This window comes from Athene cunicularia (assembly GCF_003259725.1).
Source record: "Athene cunicularia isolate RWA chromosome 2 unlocalized genomic scaffold, athCun1 chr2_part1, whole genome shotgun sequence".
NCBI classification, from domain to species: Eukaryota; Metazoa; Chordata; class Aves; order Strigiformes; family Strigidae; genus Athene; species Athene cunicularia.
Window position 1 is genome coordinate 33733472 of NW_020799095.1, and position 23512 is coordinate 33756983.

Genomic DNA, 23512 nt, shown 5'->3' on the forward strand with positions numbered 1-23512 from the left:
AATACACAGTAAATTGTACTTATTACACACAGACTAAATTTGATTTACAAGCTCTGGTTAACTGCAGGTGTGCTGGAGTGTCATGTAAAAGAGACTCTATTTTATTTCTTCTTAAAAACTCCAAGTTCCATATATTAATATCTTAATTACAAAAGCTGTTTTGAGTTATAAGAATTACTACACAGGGGTCCTTAAACAGGGTGACTCTTTTAGTTGTTGTTAAATTAAAATATATGTAATTGTCCTGCTCCCTCTGCTGGACACTTCTCCAATTACTGCACAGATACTTAAAATCCATCTATGAGGGGATTCTGCAGGGTGAGAATCTCAGAAATTTAGGTCAGCAGGGGACCTCGAAGGTGATGTTATCCATCTGCCCACTGTATGACTGAATCAGTTATATTGACATATTTTTTCTTGTTCCGTGTAAATACCAATACTGAGGGGGTTTCACAACTTTCAGAGGTAACTTGTTCCAGCACTGGAGTATCCTTAAAAATGGGTTTCTGAGTTCTAAATATCCATTACAGCAAATCAATCCAGCTACATGTTGTCCTACATTCAGTGGGACCGAATAACCACCCTTTTATAGCAATTTAATTTCTTGAATTTTCTCACATTCCATATCCCTTTCATTTTTTTTAATGACAAAGTAAAAATTTTAAACTTCTTTTTGTCTGAAAACTTGTATGATTTTGTCACACATCTATGAATTTCTCTCATTTATTTATGCCATTTTGAAGTGCCATCTCCCAGCCTGAATGAGGTACTTCAGCTGAGGTCATACCACCATCAAATAAAGCTACCACCATCAAATAAATCTCAGTAATTATTTTATATATCTTGCATATAGCACTGTTGGGTTTTAATCCCTTCTTTGTGACAGTATCAGAGTAGGATGCTAATTTATGTGTCCTTCCAGTTTGACAGCATATTATTGATAATAATACATTAAGCATAGTTTTCAACCAGTCAGGCACTATTTCATATTATTTCCATGTAGATTATATTTCCCTGACTTGCTCATGAGTATTCAAGTAGGGATATGTGAAGAGACTTATTAAAGCCAAAACATATCTCAAAGTCAACTTGCATCTCACATGCCTATACATTAAGTCAGTTACCCTATCACAGAAAGGATTAGATTGTCTTTACGTGATTTATTCTTGACAAATATATAACGGCTATTTCTTATCCCTTGTTGCTTGTAAACTGATTGTTTAATAATTTGATATTGTATTCTTTGGACACTGAAATTTGGCTGAATGATCTCTATTACAATTTTCTTTTTCTTCGTTTTTCAAATCTAGATACTATCTTTGTCCTTCTCTACTCTCCTGGCACCTAGCCTGTCCTCCCTGAATTTTCAAATACAATTATAAATAGTTCAGAGGTCGTTTTTGCCAATTCATAGAGTAGTATGAGGTACGTGTCCTCAGGGACTGTTAACTCTGTCTCCTCAAACTTATTCTAGACATGTTAAGCCTACTGTTTCTACCTCCTTGTTAATATTACTGCCAGGCATCTGCTTGCAACCTTTTTATGAAAACTGAAGCAAAAAAGGCATCAGACACTTCAGTCTTTTCTGTGCCATCTGTTATAAGTTTTCTTTCCACATTGAGTAATAGGCCTACATTTTCCTCTCTGACTTGCAGCATATGAAACATTTATTTTTGTTTCAGTCCCTGAATAATTGTGTCTCACTTTGCCTGTGGGTCTTTTGGGTTTGTCCCTTAATTTTTGTTTTCTGTTGGAAGTGTCAGTGTCTCCACTTCTGTATGAGTCCTTTTTTGGTTTTCAGGTCTTCACAGGATTTTTGGTGCAGCCGTATTTGTCCGTTATTGACTTGTATTTCCTCCAGATATCGTGCCTGCAATGTCATCTGGTTTAGACGCTGCTGTATACATTAGCCTTTCCTTATTCATTTTCCCCTTTAAAATTCTTCCCTGCATTACTTGCTGGTTACCTGACTTTGTTGCAGTGTGCTCTATAAAAAATAGCCTGTACTTCTCTTCTACTATTTTCTCCCATTGCTGTCTTCTAAAAGAGAAGGTTGTCATTTGCCTTGCCTGAAAAACTTGTTCTCTGGAAATCATCTGACTTATATTCAGATGTCTACGTTGTAAATGTCCACAGCTGAGGCTCCTTGTTCACAGAGAGAAACAGGCAGTCTAAACGTGGAGTTCATTTTATAAATCTATCTATCTATCTATCTATCTATCTATCTATCTATCTATCTATCTATCTATCTAAATTGATTCCTTAGGATGTGAAGAGTCTGCATGTGTGTATAGACACACACAGATATAATTCTGAATATGTACACACACATACATATGAATATATCACCCTTTTTTTTCCATTTTTTTTCATTCCTAAACAGTTCCAAAATTGCCGTATGCTATGTTCTCCTGATTCAGCTTCCTTTGTCTTCTTACTGAGCTTTTCCTAAGTTTTTCAGGTCAGAAGTCATCAGTATGTGGGTTTCAGCACCAGAAACAGGTTAAGAAATGAATTCTTGTCCTCCTGTGGCCTCACATGACTGTTTCTACCTCCATGCTGCAAAAATCCTGCCATCCTGGTGGTGCTGACACAACTGCTTGTGTTTCCATGCTCATCCATATTTAGCAAATCTCTGCCAACTACGCCTTCCCCAAACAGTTAACAGTCCTAAACCAGAGGATTCACCCATTGCGTAACGCACAACTGGAACTTGCAAACTGCATTGCAAGTTGGGCAGAGAGAGAGAGAGAGGTTCCCTAAACTGTGTCACATAGTCAGCTCTGAACATTATTCCTTTCACTCTACTTTTACATCCTTCTTATTCTCAAGTTCTCTGTGGTGCCTAACATCCTTCTGATAAAAGGTTGTGGCATCGTGTCTGCATTTCTTTATGTAACAATTTAACTGCTGAAAGGAATTGCTTTTGCTTTTGAGCACTGCAAGGTGTTTTCTTCCCTAGAGAAAGAATTCTGTGCAGCACAGCCAGCTCCTTGCTGGCCCAAAGGGCACAAGGCTAGCACTTGAAAATGAATCTGCCTTGGCCTTGGCAATGCTGAAAACTAACATGAACTGTATAATAAGAATTAATTGGTATTTAATGATTAATTAGCCTTTGTATTTTATTTAACAGTGCTTTAGACATCCTAGAAGAAATTAATCTATCAACAGGGTGCAAAAATAACTTTAGTGAAGCTGCTCTAGAAAAGCTACTTGATAACAATCTTTCCCAAAAATACAGCCAGATGGGATATTTATCATCAAGTAATATCATTACTGATGGATTCTATGATTGTGGTCAGGTAAGCTACTTTAAATAAATTACTCTACTTAGTAAAATTTGCTTCTTGGTTTAAAAAAAGCCAGAATCTGGCTACATAAAGTACTTCATTTTCTTGTCCTGAAGTTTCCCAGATTTTATACTAATGTCTTTTCAATTATCTTTCTTCGTGGATGAAATCTTATCATCTTCATGCTATCCCTCAGTTGCGATCCTCTTCCCAATCCTGTGTAAGCTGTGCAGACCTAGTTCCTTTCCAGATCCTTTCTCAGACCTTAGTTCTTCTGGTCTCTTTCCCTGCAGTATACTTAATACTAACCTGACACTGAATGACCTGTGGGCTTTTTGTTTGTTTATTTTTACATAAAGAAGTAAAGAGTTCATATTTTCACCTTGGTCATGACCCTTTCTCTCATAAAGTAGTGTTTATATATAAAGACTGACTCCAGTATCGCTTGTTAGTGCTGTGTTCAGTTTAAATCCAATGAGGACTTTTCAAAATGTCCAAATGAATTAGAAATACCAGTCTGACTGAAAATCAGTGAAATACCTGCTCCTAAAGAACATGGTTGCTTTTGAAAATTCCATCCTATATGGTAAAGCCTTCAGAGGCAGGAACATTTCCTTATTCTAAAGCTGTTTGGAATGACATAGTAACAATAACTACAAGATAAATTATTTGTAAACAATCCTTTTAAGAAAATTGATTAAGAAAATGCAAATGAAGAAAACAACTGCACATATTTTGAATGGCTCTGTAAATTCTTATGTAAATCTTCTTTTAAAGATGAGGAATTTTAAATTGCTCTTTAGATATCTTTAAATTTTTTTCTCTTAATCTTTAACTGAACAGAACACCTTATCTGTTATGCTAATATTCTTGTAGATAAAGCCTGGAGTGAAATTTTTATCTTTGGAGGAATTGAGTATGCAAAAGCTTACTGACCATCGGGCCATAATCTTCATTAATGCTAAACCACAAGAAGAGTGAGTCATGTTTGATCTACTAGCATTTTTTCCAATAGCTCATCTTTTCCATCACTTCCACTGTTTCCAGTACAAACTACATAGTATAGATATATATATATATATATATACGCATATATAAAACAGAAAGGTCTGTTTTAATCCCAGCACAGTGCTTCATGTCCTAGAAGGCGAGAGATTTGTATTTGGTAAAATAATTTGGAAAATAACTTTTTTTTTTCCCCCTCTAGACATAGAAGTTTTATCCAACTGAGTTGCTTTTTTTAAACTTAGCCATTAAACATTCATTTAACACCCTTTGATTCCTGATGGCAGGAGACCCAGTATTTTATTAGTTATAACAAAGCTTGTAATCTGCAATAATAATTATGTCATCTAAGATGAATGTCAACATGCAATAATGAAACCTATGATTTGATTATCTTCTTGTACAGACAAATGCATGGAATTTTAAGCACAACATCCCAAGATGCAGGACAAAGCCAAGCATCAAGCTTTCAGGCTTGATAAAGAACCTGTGTCCATTTCTTCTGTGTTTAAGTTGAAACCAGCCTAACAAATCTTCTTAGATTTGAATGCAGGAAGTTGGTCTTGGGCTTGTTTAACTCAGAGTCATTTCCTGTAAACAGTCTCACAGATCAAAGAATGCTCTACCAATATTTTGCAAGTCCAAAACCTTCTTCTCTGTCAACACATCACATATTTGGTTTACAGTATCATTAGCTTCCCTTTTAAGCTTGTATATGACACTGTAAAGATGTCTGAGGATATCTATGACAAATTAAACTTACATACTCTTTGTTGATCCCTAGAGTTGTCTTTAACTATCAGGTTTTCTTTCTTTGACTTTGATACAGCTTCTTGCCTTTGCACCTTGGCAGCAGTCTTATTCCCCAGTTACTTTTGTGTCCATCATTTGGTATTCCATACATAATTTTTGATCCCTAAATCAATATCTGGTTTATTAGTGGTTATGTTATTTCTTCCACTTATATACTCCCTATTAATTTATTTACTGTTCTTTAAAATCAGAACTCCATTTTCATAGCTTAACATGCAAATGCTAATTCTACAAATAACATGCAAAAATATCTTATTCCATTTCAGTCTTACAGTAGAGAAGGAGGCACAAGATTCATTTTATGAACAGACTATCTTGTCACCTTCTATTTCAAGAAAAAGCAATAGAGAAAAAGCAAGGTATGGTTTTAAGATTTACTATTTGTCAATGTTCTGTTATTGCTCTAACATTAGAAATAGAATTCTGATTGAAAATGATCATAAACAGTTTCCTAACAGAGTACAAATTCTCAAATACAATGTTAAATATGGTTTCCAAGTCTTTCTTTCACCTCCTAATTGCAGTAATCTTCCTTTGCCTACCTTAGCAATTATTCGTCCTCCCTCCCCATGCTGTATTTGAACATCTCCTATTTAATTGGCTGCTTTTCCTTTCAATATCCCTTGGAGGCAGTGAAATACTGTTATTTTACAGCTTGACAACCAAGACACAGGGAAATTAGGGTAGAAGTTCTTTCTCAATTTAGAACCTAGACCCATGAAAAGTTCCTATGCTGCCTACGTGCATCCTTATTTCTAGATTAAATTTCTTCCAGAGAAATTCCATAGATGACTAAAAGCTGAGAAGGGTGTGCTCAGAACTGTCCCAGTTTTGACAGCAACAAGCCTAAAAATGCCTTGCTCTTGCAGAGCTCCCTCTGATCCATACAATAGGTACAGTCCTGCAGTCCTTTCTATGGCACTGATCTGGTGGGCATGTCTGCTCATACCAAATAGCTCAGAACCTCTAACCTTGCAGTGGGACATTAATTTCTTTTACAGAAAGAGGATTTGAGCTTGTCCTTCCCACATGCAGATAGCTGATCACAAAATATTGGGGGTTTAGCAATCTCTTTCTGGTTTGTTGTAGCTGTTCACTAACGATGAGGCATAATGAACAGAGCTTTCTACAATGCTGTTAGGGCACTTATCTGAGAGAGTACAGACCAAAGTTCTAGTCCTGTCTTGATGACTTTTAATATAAAATACTTAACCCTTATTTTGTTCCTGTGGAAGGGAACTGAACCATGGTCCCCAGCTGTGCTTCACATGAAACAGCAGCACGATCATGACCACAACAGTGCCCTTCAGAGAAGGCAGGTGTACGTGCCTAATTCCAGGGAAATGCTCAGGATTCCAAAACTGGTTCAAATAGAGCCTCCTTGCCATCAGTGGGATGGTATCTAGTCCTTCATAGGAACGTGATGTAAAACCTGCAACTCTCCTTGGCTTTTCTGTTAGCTACCTTAGTGAGCTGAACATTTTTCATGGTGGGTTCTATGGAGCCCAGTCCTGACTTCCTAATCTTCCTTGTTTTAGGGTATAAAGAGCTTGGCCATGCCTTGGGGCTGTGAATTCTAGTCAGTGGTGGGCATTGCAAAATGCTGAGTACTGCAGGATTGGAAAAAAAAGGAGAGATGGTGTGCCTGTTGTAGGAACTGAAGTACTATGTTTGCAATTTTTATCTTGGAGCTCATTTGTGAACTGTGATATGCTACTGTCTGTACAGACATTTTATTGATAGAAATAATGGTTGATTTCTTAGACCGATTATATATTTCTGTGTATGTATATACCTGTGCTTGAGTGATGAAATCTGCAGTATTTGGAACTTGCTTTGTGATGTCAGTAGTTCAATGGCATCTCCAGTGGAGGAAAAGCAGGAGTTATCTGGACAATGGTGTTCGCTCAGCAAAAGCAGCACTAGTGAAAAAGGCTTAAGGTATTATACTTTGAATTATATGTGTATCTGTTTGTTTAGAACTGACATGCAGGTTGTTGACAGACAATAGCTACTGACTGTGAAGAGCTGAGGTTCTGACTTAAATCAGGACCCAAATTGTGAGATTAGTCTGTTCAAAAGCTATTGACTCACAAGGCAGACATTTACATTTGACTAGTTATTTGGACTGCAAGCACTTCTGGAGTTCAGGTTAAATCATTCCATAGTAGATAGCCAAAATGGATCATATGAATTGCATTGTGGAAGGTTCCTGTTTCAGGATGCAAAAGAGTAGATACTGCATCTTGAGTGTCTTACCAGGCCTCTTCCAGCTTCTCTTCATTTAGAAGGTCCTCCTGATGCCCAGCATGCTCTGGGCACCCACCACGCATATGCCAGTTTACTCAAAGGGAGCAGAAAGGAAGGGGAGATACTGAGCCCCAGTTACGATTTCTCTGCACCAGTGGGGGATTCCTTCATCTCAAAAGATGCTTTAGAGCCATAGACAGTTTTGCATAGTTTCAAGCAGCTGTGCAGAGCTCAGAGACCTGTTCTGACAAGACACTGTGTTTGTTTATTACAGTGTGAGATGAGGGTACCTTTGGATAGTTGCTTTTTAATGTAATTTATGTCAATTACATAGTAAATGACTGCTCTGTTAGCAACCATAACTCTTTTGGAAAGCAAAAAATTTTCTTTAGGAAAACCCAAATACCTGTCTCAATCTCTCATAGTAAACTTGCAGGAATACAAAGACTTCTTTCTTCAAGTATGAAATAATTGCTTTTGAATGTCATGATCAAGTTGTATGATTTATAACCCCATTGTCATTCATTCTGAATCCATAATTCATACATCATTATTATTATTATTAATTTGTGAGATATATGGGAGTTACTTGAAGGTCAGTAGCTGACTCCAAGTCTCAAACATGCTTAGACTTTTTCCTACATATTTTTTCCTTTGATCATATGTTTCTGTTCATCATTATTTTGCAAAGTACTACTGAGCACAGTTTAAAGCCATTGTTTTGAAAAAGTGATACTACTTTATATAAACCAAAGTTGAAAGCTAAGAGAAAGGACAGTTGTAATTGTCTGCTGGAATTGTTTGAATTAGATGTAGAGGAAGTGCCAAGTTGATAGTTTGACATATATTTGTATAGACAGATAGCAACATTTTTGATCAAACAGTTGTGTATCTGATGCACACACTGACTGGGCTAAAAGATTATATTTAATGTAGGCTGATAAATTTGCATTTATTCCATGATATGTTCCAGTACAGCATTTAAGGAAATACTTTCCAATGCTCATTTACTCCTTTTCTAAAGACAGCCAAGGCAGATATGCAAAAAATGAAAGAAATAGGTGTCATGGTTGTCTTTTGGTGGTATTTTATTGACTGCCACCTTCATCACACTGACTTTCTGGTGACCCACTGGACTTTTGTACTGAAGTTGCAAGAAGAATCAGAAACAGCTTGGAGACTATTAACTGCCATAAGTTCTCTTTTGCAATATTCCTCTCCATTTGCATAAGATTGTCTCATGAGTAATAAGACAGCTTTGGGAAAAGGGAGTGATTTTTTTTCCAATGTCATAATTCCCACTGGTAAATAAAACAGGGATTTTTTAAAAAGGACAGGAAAAAGATAGTAGAAGTCTAGTGTAATGGTGACTGGTTATTTTACATCACTGAGCTGTAAGACAGCACCTCCACGGTTCCTTATGAGGTGAGTATTAGACAGATATGATGAGCTGAAGACTTCAGGAGTAAGGTAGAGACAGATGTGGAAGACAACCTTAAAGCAGCCATTCCACCAAGGAATAGAACATAGTTATACCTGAGAGAAACAGCAGTAAAAAAAAACCCAAACTGATCGCTGTTCAAACCCATTTCTCTCAGGTGTTTTCTTCCTGAAAACTGGAAAGAAGGAGAATAAGAATGATTCAAGAGTCATTTGAGTAGATTTTCATAGTACATTTTCATAGGGAAAAGTACTGGGAGGATAGAAGGGAAGAGCAGGGGACAAAGAAAGAAAATGGTCAAGGAACAAGAATTATACCATTTGTAGGAGTTGTTGTTTTGAAAACCTCCTAAGTCAGACACTAGAGAGGTGGAAATAATTCAGAGTTTTTTAAACAGTGTATTCTTATCCATAATGTGTAAGTGTATAAATGGAGAAGTGCAACTGTTTAATCTAGCATTAGAAGGTTCTCTGGCTATAGTTAGAGTCAAATTAGATAATGAAAACTGTTTTATCTGCTTTTTTCAAGTATAAGTGCAATTAATAACCAGAACCATTTATTTAAGAATGTGTTGAATTTTCTATAATTTTAAGATTAAATCTTAATTGGTTATCCTTCTAAAATAATGTGCTTTATCAAACCTATGAAAAGGGCTTTTTGTGAATATGATAAATCTCAATAGGTAAAATAAAAGTTTGCAAAGTATTCTGAAGACAAATTGCTTGAATTAGACTACTGGTAATGGTATATGCCCTTCTGCTTTGTCCAACAGCTCCTATGTTAAGACTGCTGCTCACTGTAAAAATTTTAAGAATAATTTGAGGATCATACAATAATGATAGTGTGCCCTGGAGCCATATACTCTAGTAGTCCTTTATTTCTTTTTTTGTTCCTTCCAAGAATGCCAGAAGTATTATGGATTTTTAAAAATAAACCAGAACTCTTAAACAAAGGAAAGAAATTTTGTAATATTTCATGGTAGAATTATTCAGGCCCTATGCTGAAAAAACATATAATGCTTACAAAAATAAGTTCTATGTGTTCCCACGAATGAAAATTCTAATCTGTCTGATTGTATACATCTTAATGATATCCCTGGTGAGATACTGATTTTATAGTTGCTACATAAGTTGTGAAAGGCACAGTATTCAATCTAAGCAGAACAAGAATTTCATTTATACTTCTGCTGGGTGCTTATGATGCCTGTTCAGGATCATAGTCATTTTTCAAATCCTGAGCGTTAGTGAAATACATAGCATGTACAATGAAAAAAGTCAGCAAAAACACAGACTTATAAAATCTTCACCTGACAAGCCATGTTGTAGTTTGCACAATGCTTGAAGTCCATGGATTTGCAACCACAGAGACTACCGCTTGGCATGTCCTATCCAGATTTCAGCCATGCTTTTGATCCCGTTTGTTCCTTTATTTGAAGTCCAAATTTCTATCGAGTTAAAACTCATTGGAGTTCATGATTTTTAGTTCATAGCCATATGGAACCAAACCATAACTGTCTAAAAGATGTTTCCTATATGTACATGGGTGTCTTCTCCCCTAGATAATCCATATATAGGAAAGGCATATCAGAGCCATAGACAAAAATAAAATGAGAATTTACAGCAATATTAACATGAAGCTACTGACATTTGGTTCCTAACCATCTCCTGCAGGCATGCTCCACAAGTGTTCTCTACAGCTTTGTAGATTTTGGAGTATTCATTATCAAGAGAAAAGATTTCTCCTACCTTCCCCCCGCCCCCAAATCAATTTGTGTAAAATGTTCTGTTGGAGACTATATTTGAGTTTGGACTTTAGATATTACAGTATTTTAAATAAGTGTATATTGTTTTCTGTGTAAGAAAAGGGAAGGGGAAAAAAGAAGAAGAAAAGTCAAAAGAAGTTACTCAGATTACATCTAAAGTCCAGGATGAAATAAATCTAGAAAATTCACATTGGCTACCACCACCTGACTTGATTTTACTGGATTACATTAACGACGCTTCCAAAACAATTCTACCTCTAATGACTACCCGGGAACAGGTTATGGCTCTTGCACAGTGAGTACCAAATTATATTTCCATAAATAATATAAGTTGAATTCATAAAATAACTTTTTTCTCATACAAGGACAACTTTTCTAGACTTGTTATTTTTCCCATCCTTAATTGGAATCCAAGTCTGCTTTGGTCCAGAAGTTTTACATAATTCTAGAATTTAAGCTTCTTGTTTCTAATTTTGTTGTAATTAGTTTAATTTTTTTAAAAATAAGATATATACATTTCTCATTTTGAAAATATATGGACAATTTCAGTGTTTTTTTCACACTGATCTATCTGTACTGATCCTTTTCAATGAACACATCAGCTGCATATGGCATCTATATCATCAAGGAGCAGGAGAGACCCAGCTGCTTCAGAGCCTAAATGCACAAGCTAAAACTCCAACCTAATAGTCGAGACTGTTGCAGCTTTGATGTATCATGTCTGTTCTTACAATCTTTCTTGCCTAGTTGGTTTAGTTAGAAAACCCTTGGGACAGGAACTCTCTTGTATTTTGTTTTCCTATAGAGCCAAAAGCATGACACATTTTCCTAATGTAGTTTTAGGTGCTACTGTAATTAATATCCTGATGATTTAATACTGCCAGGATATTGCAATGGTGTGTGTACAGACTGTTGTTATCAATGTGTGATTCATTAGTTGCACTGACTACTCAGCCTAGGCACCAATCACTGTCATCTCCAAGCAGTGTGTCTCCTTTCATCTTCTCCTTAGTTTAACCTTTACTATCTTAGCAGTTTCCTGGCTACCTTCTGAATCTGGAGAGTTTGGCATCAGATCCCACTGAGTCTCACAAAATTTGTTTCTTCTACTAACTCATTTTTAATGAAGTGATCTAATGTGATATGAGGAATGACTTTTCTGTTGATTGCAAATTTTGACAGGACGGATATTCATCCTTAACTATCCAGCTGTGTATAAATCATGCTGCCTTCCTCAAGGTGGAATCCATAAAATGCTCTTTCAAATCCTCTCTTCAGACACACCAGTGAAATACTTGCAGACACACCCAGCGAAAGAATCACGGGAAGTTTAAGTAGAATGTGGGGATTTTTATGTGTATGTTCCATTTTAAGCGGCTGCCTGATAGTGTGTGTTGAGTAGGAAAGAGGAGGAGGCAGCTGCCGCAGCCCTCGGCAGCCTGGCAGCTTGAGCACAGTTCCTGCTGTGCTCACCGGGGAGGGAGCTGGGGTAGATGAGGGAACACACGATAGTGCTGGCTGTCTTCTTTTAAATAAGCGCAGCACATCTTTGTGCGCACACAGGAGTGGTGTGCGTGGAGGCTCAAGAAGCTTTGGGCTGGCGGTAGGCACAAGCAGCACAAGGAACTGCCTAGACTGCCCAGCTTCTTCAGGTTCACCCAGTAATTCCCAGCTTCAGCATACCATGTCGAGCCTGCTAGGTGATAACTCCTTGTGCCCATGCAGTTGGAACCAGTACCTCCCCAGGCCCTAGGTTGTTAGAAATAAGGCCTCTGAGGTAGCCTTGCAGGTACTGCACAGGCAGAGCCTGTTCACAGTTAAAGCAGAGGACACGATGTAGATTTTAACTCCCTATCTGAAGCAGTGGCTTGTGATTCCCACGTCAGCATTGCTACACCTTGTCCAGAGTGAGAGTCCTCAACAACATATGTGCCTGTGGCTGAGGACACTGAGAAACAAATGTCTTTACGTACAGGGGCCAACGCATAGGGGAGGTAAAGGTGTGTGTATGAGGAGGCAGGGACTTACAAATCAGGGCTTAATCTCATGTGTGCACAGTCGGCCAACAGACATGCTTTTGGCAGTGTTTGCACAGATTGTGAGTTCTGACCTTCCATTTCTGTGACTGAGCCATGCTTTTTAATGGATAAATACACACCTCTCACCCCCCAAATACAGACTTCAGTATGAGAAAGCACATGTAGAAGTTAAGGTATCCTTTATGGATATAGTTGTTTTCTTGTGTTGGGATAATTACCTGTGACCTTATTTTTGTCATATATGTTCTTATGCCTTCATTACAATTCAAACAATTGGTAGGGCTGGAGATTGTAATACATAGTTCACATAATCTGTTAGCTGTAAAGATGACTAGCTTCTGAACTTCTTCCTCAGTAATTATGCTGTTATTAATGATTTCCTCTGAGGACTTTGTGCCTGTACTAGACCTCTTCAGAATCTCGGCTGACAGCTGTTGCACCTTGGTTTAGGTCTGTGACAAATGTGAATGACCTGAGTTATGTTTATCTGTATTTACCAGTGAGCATATTTAAAATACCAATTACTGAATTTAAAAAAATTAAGCAACTAGAGCAAAAGTATTAAAGTCTTGTATGTCATTCTCTTATTGCTTGTATACATTTGATTTTGCTACATTTTTAATGATAAATTATAGATGTAATTGATCCCAGTATACATTGGAACAGGTTTGTTGCAGACAAGATGGGTGGCCCAATTGAAAGAGACAAATTACACGACTTCAGCTGGGAACTTCACATAAGTGAAATAGAATTTGAACTGAAATGCAACATTGTGCCTATTGGGAAAGTAAAAAAAGGGACATTCTACCACAGGGCTTTACTTTTCAAGGTACATTAACATTTATTTTATAGCATAACATATTGATGTTAAATATTGATATTATAAACTGAAGTATACTTGCATCAGTATAACATAATATTTATATTAATGTAAAATCTTTTGTATACACTTAAGTCATTTTTCACTGGCAAAGTTGATTTCCCAGTGAATGGAAGCCAGCATCGCTTCCTTCTGTAAACATTCTTGTTGTCATTAAATTGTCTTAAGTGATATCAGCAGAATACTTGATAAATGGCAAAAAGCCAAAATATTTGATTTGGAGTCAAAACATTTTACATTTTCTGTAAACTGTAAAATATTGAATTATGCAGCTTCTTTTTTTTTTTTTTTTCATGCTGCAAATGTAAACTTGTTGGGACAATTTTTATTTGGTATCTATCCAGTATTCTATGATAGTATATAACAGCTTTTATGTTCTAGTTTCTTAGACTGGGAAGATTAATTTCTTCTGTCTTCATGTGAAGACGTACTGGTACAGCCTGCTTATCTGTCCCATCTTTTTTCCTTGGCTCTTGGGTAGCTGGAGCTTTCTCCTTCTTGGATGAAAAGGAAAAGAGAAGTAAGGGCCTAGCACATTAAGCGGGAAGGACCTAGGAAACAGTACACAGGAGAAAGAGCACAATCCTATATTTATGGTATCCATGGGGAGAGAAGGTTCCTGACATACTTTATGGAGGTCTGAGGGCATGAATTAATTGTGCTGAAGCAGCACTGGTTTTTGCTTATCCTGCACTGTCCTAAGAAACCTTTGTAGGGATGGATCATCTCTCTTAAAGCCACAGCAGTCTAAGCAAAAGATATCCTTGTCCACTTGTAACAAGTTTAAAATCCTTCAGGATTTCATTCCTTCACAGCAGTTGCATTCTGAGAAAACAGTTCTGTGGCTGGAAAACATTACATGTCTGTCAGTGATAGCGCAGCACGGAGGAAAGGCAGGTGTTTCATCTAGCAGAAGCTTGCCTCACATTTCATTGCTTCCCACATTCACAGGCCTGAAAAGCAAGGAGTGTGCTTTGGAGTGAAGCAACAGTCCTAAAACTTACATTGATAAAAATACTGCATTTTTACACTTAATATTTCACACTAGCTATATGGGTGCGATGTACCTACACCTCATTGCTTGAATAGATGGTTTTTCAAAATGTTATTCAGGAATAAGTCTTCCAACTAGAAAAAAACATTGCTGGGTACTGTGGGTGTTGCACTTCATTTGAGATCTGAAGGACTGGCTGATAAACAAATGTATCGATGTCTGAAAAGAATTAAAATGAATATTTTTCATGTTGTGCATAGAATATAGCAGAAATAACATTTAAAACCCTACACTTTCTAAGCAGAAACAATAATAAAGATTTGCAGTTTGGAACACTAGAGATTTACAAAATCTATTTCTAGAAAACTCTTGGCCTTTCAGGTATTTTCTTTTTAAGCATCTCTTTAGCCTAGCTGTATATCACAGAAGTAACATGTATTAACTGTGATTAACTCCTTTTTCTGTCCTTTTTAGGTGATAGCAGACAGAATTGGCATTGGCTGTAGTTTAGTTCGTGGCAAGTATAACAGAGCTTGGAATGAAGTTAAATTGGTTGATGCCTCTCCTCAAGGAATAGCTGGACTTCTGCTTCCTCCTCAAGAGTATATTGTAGATCTAATGTTTGAGCCAGGCTATTTGATAAAACAGGGAAGTGCAGAGGCAGATCAGTACAAACATATTTAATCATCTTGACAAATTTCACCGAAATAACTATCTTAAAGGTGTTTGCAGTGCTTATATTTAGGAAACGTAAGGAGTTTCAGGTCCAGCTATGAAAAAGCAGCATATTTAGTATGGTGTCCTCAATGTTTAATTAAACATATTTTAGGTATCCAACTTCAAAGCTTAGAAATTTTGATAATTTTTTTGTAGTATTTTAAGACTAAACTGTAAAACTACAGATAAAAATTTGGTAGATAAAGAATATTTGGTATATGTTACCATTATAATGCTTATTAAATAGGTTTAAATTATTTCCAAAATACAGTGTATTCATTTTTTTCTTATGTTCCTTCAACTCCCATGCACATTTATAAGAATTTATATGAATATGTCCATGAAGCAAGAAAATGTGACATCTGGTGAAATAACATCACCTAAAAACAACTGGAAGATATTTTTTATGTGAATAACCCAAGAACTGAGAATTAGAAGAGCTAAGATAACAGTATACTTTCAGCTGTTATCTTAGAAACTGTAGAAAACATCCCATTTATATTTCTTGGAACTTGGCAGAGTTAACAATTACAGATAATAACATACCTGGATGAAAGTAAATACTGTTTGTCCTGGCACAGGGAAGACAGATGACTGATAAGTTATGGTTTGCAACTTCCCTTTAAATTCTTTATTTTTCACTTGAAGATAAAATGGACTCTGAGAAGTTTTTGACAGGGAATATGTATTTCTTGCAACCTTGGGTAACATGGTGTTGCTGAAATGTGGTGGTGCATCTAAAAGAGATAAAACACTGGCTAGAACACTGGTGAAGCTGTCAGGAATGTGCTGAAGTATTTCAGGGAACACCACTAGTAAGTGAGTTTACTGTGGAAAACTGAGAAAAAATCCTGTCGAGAAGTTAGGCCAGTGCAGGCAACATTGCACAAAACTGAATTTCAGAAGGCCAGAATGCCAACAACAACGCATTTTCTTTCTGCCCACCAAAAAAGTGATAAAAAAGTCGGGGTATGTGTTCTTTAAATTTTTTAATGTTCGTATAAGCACAATCACTTGTATAGTCTGCTTTGGTTTGACGAGGTTTATATCTGTTGTATTCATTACTGCTTATGAGCATGATCCAGCCACTCCCCCTCCTTCCTCTTATGACATGAAGCATGATTTTCTGGTAGCCCTTTGAGGAACATTTTATCTTTCTGTTGTAAATTCACTTATGGCCTCAATGCTCATTTCTTATGTTCAGCAGTACTCTCAACATCAGAATGAAAAAGAACTCTGGAAGAAAAATGCACAATATGGTAGCAGAATTGAGTGGAAGGTGAGGATGAGTTAGCAGGTAGGGGACTGATGAAAAGTGATATGCTCTCACTGTCTGGCATGATTGGGTATAGAAACCTGCAACTTTGAAAGTGCAGTAAATGGAAGTGAAATAAGAATGATTTTCCTACTAGATATTATTTTGTATAGTTTTCTTACCTTGGAATTTCACGATTTTGTATTGGAACCATAATGTTAAAGTATGACTTACTCTGAGGAGGTCTTGAAAAACAAAGCAATTTCTGTTGTTTCTAATAAAAGTTAATATTTTAAAAAAGACAAAATGTAAGTTTTTCAAAATAAAAATTAGGAAACCTATTCTAGACATTTCTCTGTGTGTGCAGGGACTACTGTGGCTAAGGGGATTCTAAGTGGATAATTCCAAGCTCTTCAAACCAGTTTTTAGCCAAGACCTGTTTCTGAGGGGTGCTTCTGGTAAACACCTTGCTGCAGAAGTGGATTCTTCAGTTGTTCCCCAAGCAGATGCAGAGGCAGTACATACTGCTGGCAGCAGCAGCACCAGTGCTTCCATGCTTTCCTTCTGTTGCACTTGATCCCTGAACAGTAGGAGCACTGAGGTTAACTTGTTTTATCTTTATGCTAGCAGGGAACAACTGCTATGTAATTTAGAGAATTAATGCATTTCAAATAGTTTTGGATTACCCACTACTAAACTACAGCAATGGCAGAACATCACTCCCTCAAACTGTGTACTCCCTTGCATAGTAGAAACTGAAATGAACTTTTTCTTCAGTAAATCTCTGTTGCTGATTAACTTTGGATCCTGAGAAGAATTCAAGGCTCTTGGAGCAAAACAGGTGTTTCTTTTCAGATCCAAGAGGAACTCTTCTGTTATTTTTTACATCAAACTTGGCTTCAGGGAAAAACAAAAAGGTTTTTTATTGGTAAATACAGGTTTTGAATGGTGACATATTATTTCATCTAGATCTCCTCTGCATGAATCTGCACCTCTTACACTAGATGATTCATTTCCTCATAAATCCGGCTCATTATCACTGCAGAGTGTCAAAATGGAGACTGTGGAGAGGCAGTAGACATTTACTGGCTAGCACATCAACAGTTAAGATAGAAAAGTGCACTAATACATTTATTATATTCATAGCTCTCTTGCTAGTTTATACAAGAGTCTTCTCCAACAACTCATTTGCAGCACCTGTTTTCCTTCAGAAGACTGAAAATAAGCAGAAAAATCCCATATAATTCAAGCCTGAATACAGCATATGCTTTCACAGCAAAGTAGAAGAAAGCATAAGAATGAACATACAGGCTCAAGCCAAGAGTCTGTCCAACCAAATAACCCATCTCCAGCAATGGTCAATATAGAAAAGGTTAACAACATGGCACAAATACATTTCCAGATTACACTGATAGGTTCAGCAGTTTGCAGTTCAGGGACTTCCTTTGTGTCTAGGTATTTAACAGCTCTTAAAGCTTTCTACCTTCACTACAGATGTGCAAAGCATATAACTGTTTTTAATTCTGAGCCTGTGACCTGCTGCTTTCATTAATATCTCCTAGTTTTTGTAGCAGAAGAGACAGCGGACATCCATTCCCTATTTAGCTTCACCATAATGCTTGTTTTCTTATGGGTCTCCATCCTATCTTCCCTCAGTGTTCTTAACTAGTACTCTTTCCCAAGTATACTTATATACAGGGTATATTTAATCACTTACTGTGTGAACTCCTACTCATACCTTTGGTGATTGTGCTGTTCCTTACTTGTACCTCTTTCAGTTATGCTATTTTTAGAAATGAGACTAAACCTGCATACAATATTGAAGAGTTTGTCATGTATTCTCTCTTTTTTTTTTTTCCCAATAGCTCCTAATAATCCATTTACAATTGACAATTACTGAGCATTTAGCTACATGATTTCCTAGAATTAAGAGATATGGAGGAGTAGGTACAGCTCATTTCAAGAATCTTAGTATGCAAGGTCTAATAACATGTCTTTAAAGTTCTCCAGATAAGCTGTAAAGTCAGTGGTTACAGTGGGAAGCCTAACCTGTATCAGTATCATAGATCTCAGGATGCTCTGTATAGCTCCATGGTCTTCCTGAATCCTAATGTGAGTCAAGGTTTCCTTGTGATTCCATGACAGATAACTCCATTGCCATGTGATAGCTGAGCAAGCAAGAGGTACCAAATAGACTCATCATCATGGGGAAAAAAAAAAAAAAAAAAGGTTGTCTATGGAAATTATATGCTTAATGTGACATTGTGGTTCATCCTCCAGACCTTCACACAATTTCCTTGTGCAATAAAGGATTTGGCCATTATGCCTTTGGGACATCCTGAGCTGCTAAATGCAACAGTAAATGGCAGCTCTTATGCTCCTTGAGGTGGAAGGTCCAGATTTCCAGGAGATGTCTTTTTTGACTTCATGGACTTAGTCCACTTCATGTGTACACTCTGTTACTTCTGATCTTAGAGGAAAATAAGACACACTGGAGAGTCTGAAGAACAGGATGTATCAAATAAAGACAAGCCCAAAGTTCAAGATTTAGGAAAGAACAATAAATAAACAGCTCTTAGACCTCTTGTATCTTTCTTGAATAACTAGAAAAATACATCTGCCAAGCTTCATTCCTTCATTCCCATGTCTTCACTCCCATGGTGTAAGGACTAACAAACTAGCCAAAATGGGAGAAAAGTCTTTCACAGTACTTTTGAATATTTTGGTAAGTAGACTCTCACAAGCTCCTGAAGGTGTTCTCCAGTTACTATTCCTTCTGTGTTCTCAGAGGCTGGTTGTGAAAATGGTTTCTAATCCTGTGCCAGAGTTCTTGGTCCTACAGAGCTTTGAGTGCCAGAACGGAGGTTCAGTGGCAGCTAATTTGGAAGCCTCAAGGATTTCACTGATATGAAACTGAGCAGTCAGCAGAGTCATATTTATTGATTTAGTCACTCAGATCAATTGAAAAATCAATTGATCGATGCAAGGGTTTTCATTCTTCATAAGCCTTCCTTTTTTTTATTTTTTTATTTTTTTTCCATAATATGAGGTACTACCACACGACAGCAACTGCCAGCATGGAGGTGACAGTTCAGGCAGCAATACAGGTTTGGGCACCTGGGATATTTGGTACTACAGCATGAGATACTGGCTAGAAGTTCCTGCAATAATAATCACTTGTCAGGGCCCCAGGTGAAGCAACAGGCCTTACTGGCCGTGACCCATCTTGCCTGGGACCCCCCTCTCCCCTGCCCGTGGCTCAGGACCCCATTTCAGCCCAGCCCCTGCCCCAGTGATGGGAATTACAAACAAGTAACCAGCATGGACGGTTCAGTGACAGCTGTCACAGAGGAACAAGGCACAAGCCAAAATGACAGCCTCTGCAGATGGTAAAATGTTACTTGTGTCAAGCCACAGGTAATGGGAAGAAGCATTCTCACATCCAGTCTGTGTGCCCATTAGTATTTATCCTCATCATCTTAATAATGACCACTTGTGACAACTGAGTCGAACTAGTAGATAGATTTGGTATCCTTCTATCCAAAACATCACTCAGTGGTAAGAGCTGGGGTGTCCCAACCCAAAACACTGGGCGTTGCGGCCCCCCCGCGCATGGTGTCCATGCAGTGCGACACGCACATGTCTGCTGGGGCACAGTCCAGCCACAACAACCAGACCAGCAGGGAATCAGGAAAGCACAATGCTTGCTGAAAACCGTATCTCGGAGCCAGCCAAGCTGTGCTCAAAAAGTTATTATTTATAGAATAAAAGAGCCATCGAATATGACTGGTAAGTTATTCATGATACTGGCCTGTGTAACAGCATCATCTGTTAACTTGCTCTGTCCTTTCCTTCACTTTCCCTCTTTTTTGTTTTCACTCTCTTTTTGCATCTTCTCTTCCATATGCAGAAGCACAAGTATAGCAGCACACTTCAGCACAAGTGAGCTGAAGGAGCTGTGTTGGCCATGTGTGTGTTCACCCTGTGTTCCTGCATGTTTGTAACCTACATGTTAAGGCATGTCTGTCCAACAAGCCATACCAGGGGGACGCCTGGGAATGCCAGGAGCTTCTTTAGAGTCACAATATTGAGCAGAGTATCCATAGCCAGTGGTGGGATCCCAGGGAACTGGGAAGTGCCTGAGAAGGCAGGATTTGAGCTCCCAGGGTCCTTCCTCCAAGACCCCTGAACTCGCTTGCATGACGCTTTGCCAACCTCCTTTTGAAACAACTCCAGGCCAGCACCATGGCCCTGGAGGGGTTGCTTCTTCCTAATGGCAGGATCAGTGAGGCGATCCACTACCAGCACTGGGATAGTGTGTGGGGCACACGGGTGGTGCTCAGGATAGCAAGGGTGAGTTCAGACCCACCTCCCACTGCACAGGGCAGGTGGGCGAGGGCTGCAGGCTGCGGGACAGGGAAAGCATCCGCGCTGCCACTGCTGGGATTTGGCTGCATGGGAGCAGAACAAGGTCAGTCGCAAAGTAGTTTCATCTTTTCACCTCAGGAAAGAAAACACACTGATAAACATTGGTTTGGTTGTGGGCAGGGGTGGTTATGAATCACAGGATTGTTTTGCAGGAAAACATCCCCTAATCTATGGCCTGTCTCTCCTCAACAAACTTTGCTGATAATGCAGCAATGGCAAAATCCTTACCACACCTTGACAAAAGACTTCTTTTTCACCTGGGTAAACCATTTCTGAACTACAGAAGCTAAAAAAAGAGCTCTCTCAATGCCGTACATTGGTTCTATGTGAGGTGCTGGACACCTGCAGCCCTATAAGCCAGAGGGATGCTACCCAAATGCTGAGAAGTGGGGCTGGCTGTGCAGCGAGCTCTGGGAGGCAGGACTGTGCCTGCAGATGGCAGGGGTGGCTCTCAGTGGTCAGCTAAAACATGTTAACTGTCGAGGGCTAGCAACACATCCAAAACACCATGAAGCACCACACAGAGATGAGAACACATCATACAGCACAGATACACATGTACAACCACCTGCTGGCACATCCAGGAAGCAACCCCTCTACCACTACAGCTGTGCCAAGGTGTCTCCTCTCCTCACAGGCAGCTGCACGTCTCCCTGGCCAGCACTGAAGGAAACAACCAAAGGACTCTGCTCCAGCATTTTGCCATTGGCTTTGCAATACAGCTGTGTGGACTTGGGGCATGATTTCTTCACATTGTCTACCACTACAGCTATTACAGCAAAACTTTGCAGATAATTAACAGCTCTTTAGTCCTCTTAATGAACTAATTATTTTTCCATTATACAAACACTAGCTCTGACACTGAAAGATATCAGAAATATTGGAATAACTTTATCTGGCCTTCCTTGTCCATTGTCACCCAGGCAGAATTTAGAGTTCAGGTACAGGTAGACTATGTGCAGCAATGACAGAAACCCGGAGAGACATGCACACATACATGTCTTTGACCTATAAAAATGTTATTTGTAGGACATGGAAGAAATTAGTCTGTTGGAGACACAATGAGCTAGTAAAAGCTTTTCTCTCATTATGGAGTGAGCTTATTTGCATGCTAATGCACCAGCTAGTTCTTCCAGCTCATTGATGTTTCACTGACATGCTGAGATGCCATCTATGGAAACCATGTGTAAAGCATAATTGAAGCCAGCTCTTGCCTGAAGTTGGATAAATATTGGGGGAAATACTGGAAGATGCGAAAAGCACTCATATCAAAGTAGGCAGCAGATCCTGTCACTCATGCTGTCCTTTGCCCAGGCTATATCCACCTACTCAAATGTTGTTTACAATCATCTCTCCTCGTTCTAGTCCCACCTTGCAGGGCAGCACAGCAGAGGGGTTTTCTGACCCTGTCTTCCAGCAGTCCTAATGCTTGGTCTATGCCAGACCACCTTGCCTATTTTAGAATAAGAGACAGAAATGACTCCTCAGCAAAAGACTCTTCTAGAAAGTGCAGTGCCATCAGGTTTTGTGTGGAGGTCTACCTGTGAGCAAACTTTTTCCAGACTACATAAAGCTTTAGAGCTGCCCACTGCTGTTTCTCACTCCCTCATGCATGCTGCATAAAACAGGCAAAAGTAACAAACCCTCTGTGGATTCCATAGTTTGTAACATCTTTCCCTTTTGTGGTGCCGATGTTGTGCAAGTTTGCTTTAAAACATGGTGCTAAGTTCTTGTGAAACAGGAACCACTCCAAAACAGTTTATTTATGGTAGATCATACAGAAGAATCACATGCTGTGACTGCCAATTTCTTTTCATTATGCTATTTTTGCTGTAGACTTCTAATGTAAGTGAGTTTAATCCTAGATCTACCCGCTATTAATGGGAGCTGCAGTACCAAAAACAGAGCCAGATGACTAAAGGCTGGCCCTTAGGTACAAATATATGAAAAAAAATCTAGGGGTTGTAAGACCAAACATTGGATGAGCTTAGAGCTATTCAGGTATTAAATTCCTTCAGGAATTCCCAATGACGAGACAGCTAAGTATCAGGAATTAACAGGGACTGAGGCTCTGCAGCACTAGGCCAAATGTTATGCTGGGTGTAAGAATCTCATGGCAGTTTCCACAAGCCAAGTGCTGCATAGCATGTGGTATGCTACTAAAATACAAATAACATGACATGCAGGGTGAGCTCAGGATGCAGTGTTTCATGTGCCAAGGAGCACATTGCTCCATTGGTCAGGGTGCCGCCTTCAGAGCAAAACCTCTGGTCAGAAATCTGCAGTTATTTACACAGGGATTTGTCTGCAGCTTTTGATACTATGGGGTAGAGGAGGGATAAGAAAGGAGCCACCACCAATTTAGTGTGTTGTTGCCACTTGCCGTGTATTGGCTGACCACAGAAATACAGTAGTAAACAGGAGCACAGATTTCAGTCAGGTCTGTGCTCAGTTTTGGTACTGAAATGCCACTGAACATTAGGTATGCTGGGAAGGTGTCTTTGCTTGCCACTCAAAAATTAAAGCAATGCATGCTAACCAACACGCTAGCAATACCTGATTTACCAGTATTTTTCCCTGCTAGATGAATGGCAGTATGGTGTGGAAACAAGAGGTCTCCGTAAAACTTAGAGCCTGC

At 38.5% G+C, this 23512-nt stretch overlaps 1 protein-coding gene across 1 annotated transcript in view; it reads left to right on the forward strand.

Moving 5' to 3' along the window:
- The window catches only part of ARMC3 (armadillo repeat containing 3), a 55467-nt gene extending 40098 nt beyond the window's left edge, over positions 1-15369 (forward strand). The window contains exons 13-19 of the mRNA XM_026843520.1: positions 3134-3302; positions 4167-4267; positions 5375-5467; positions 6957-7049; positions 10659-10856; positions 13267-13429; positions 14949-15369. Coding sequence (XP_026699321.1) covers positions 3134-3302; positions 4167-4267; positions 5375-5467; positions 6957-7049; positions 10659-10856; positions 13267-13429; positions 14949-15158 — 1027 coding nt within the window. The 3' untranslated portion in view covers positions 15159-15369. The remainder of the gene's footprint in view (positions 1-3133; positions 3303-4166; positions 4268-5374; positions 5468-6956; positions 7050-10658; positions 10857-13266; positions 13430-14948) is intronic.
- The last annotated feature ends 8143 nt before the right edge of the window (positions 15370-23512 follow it).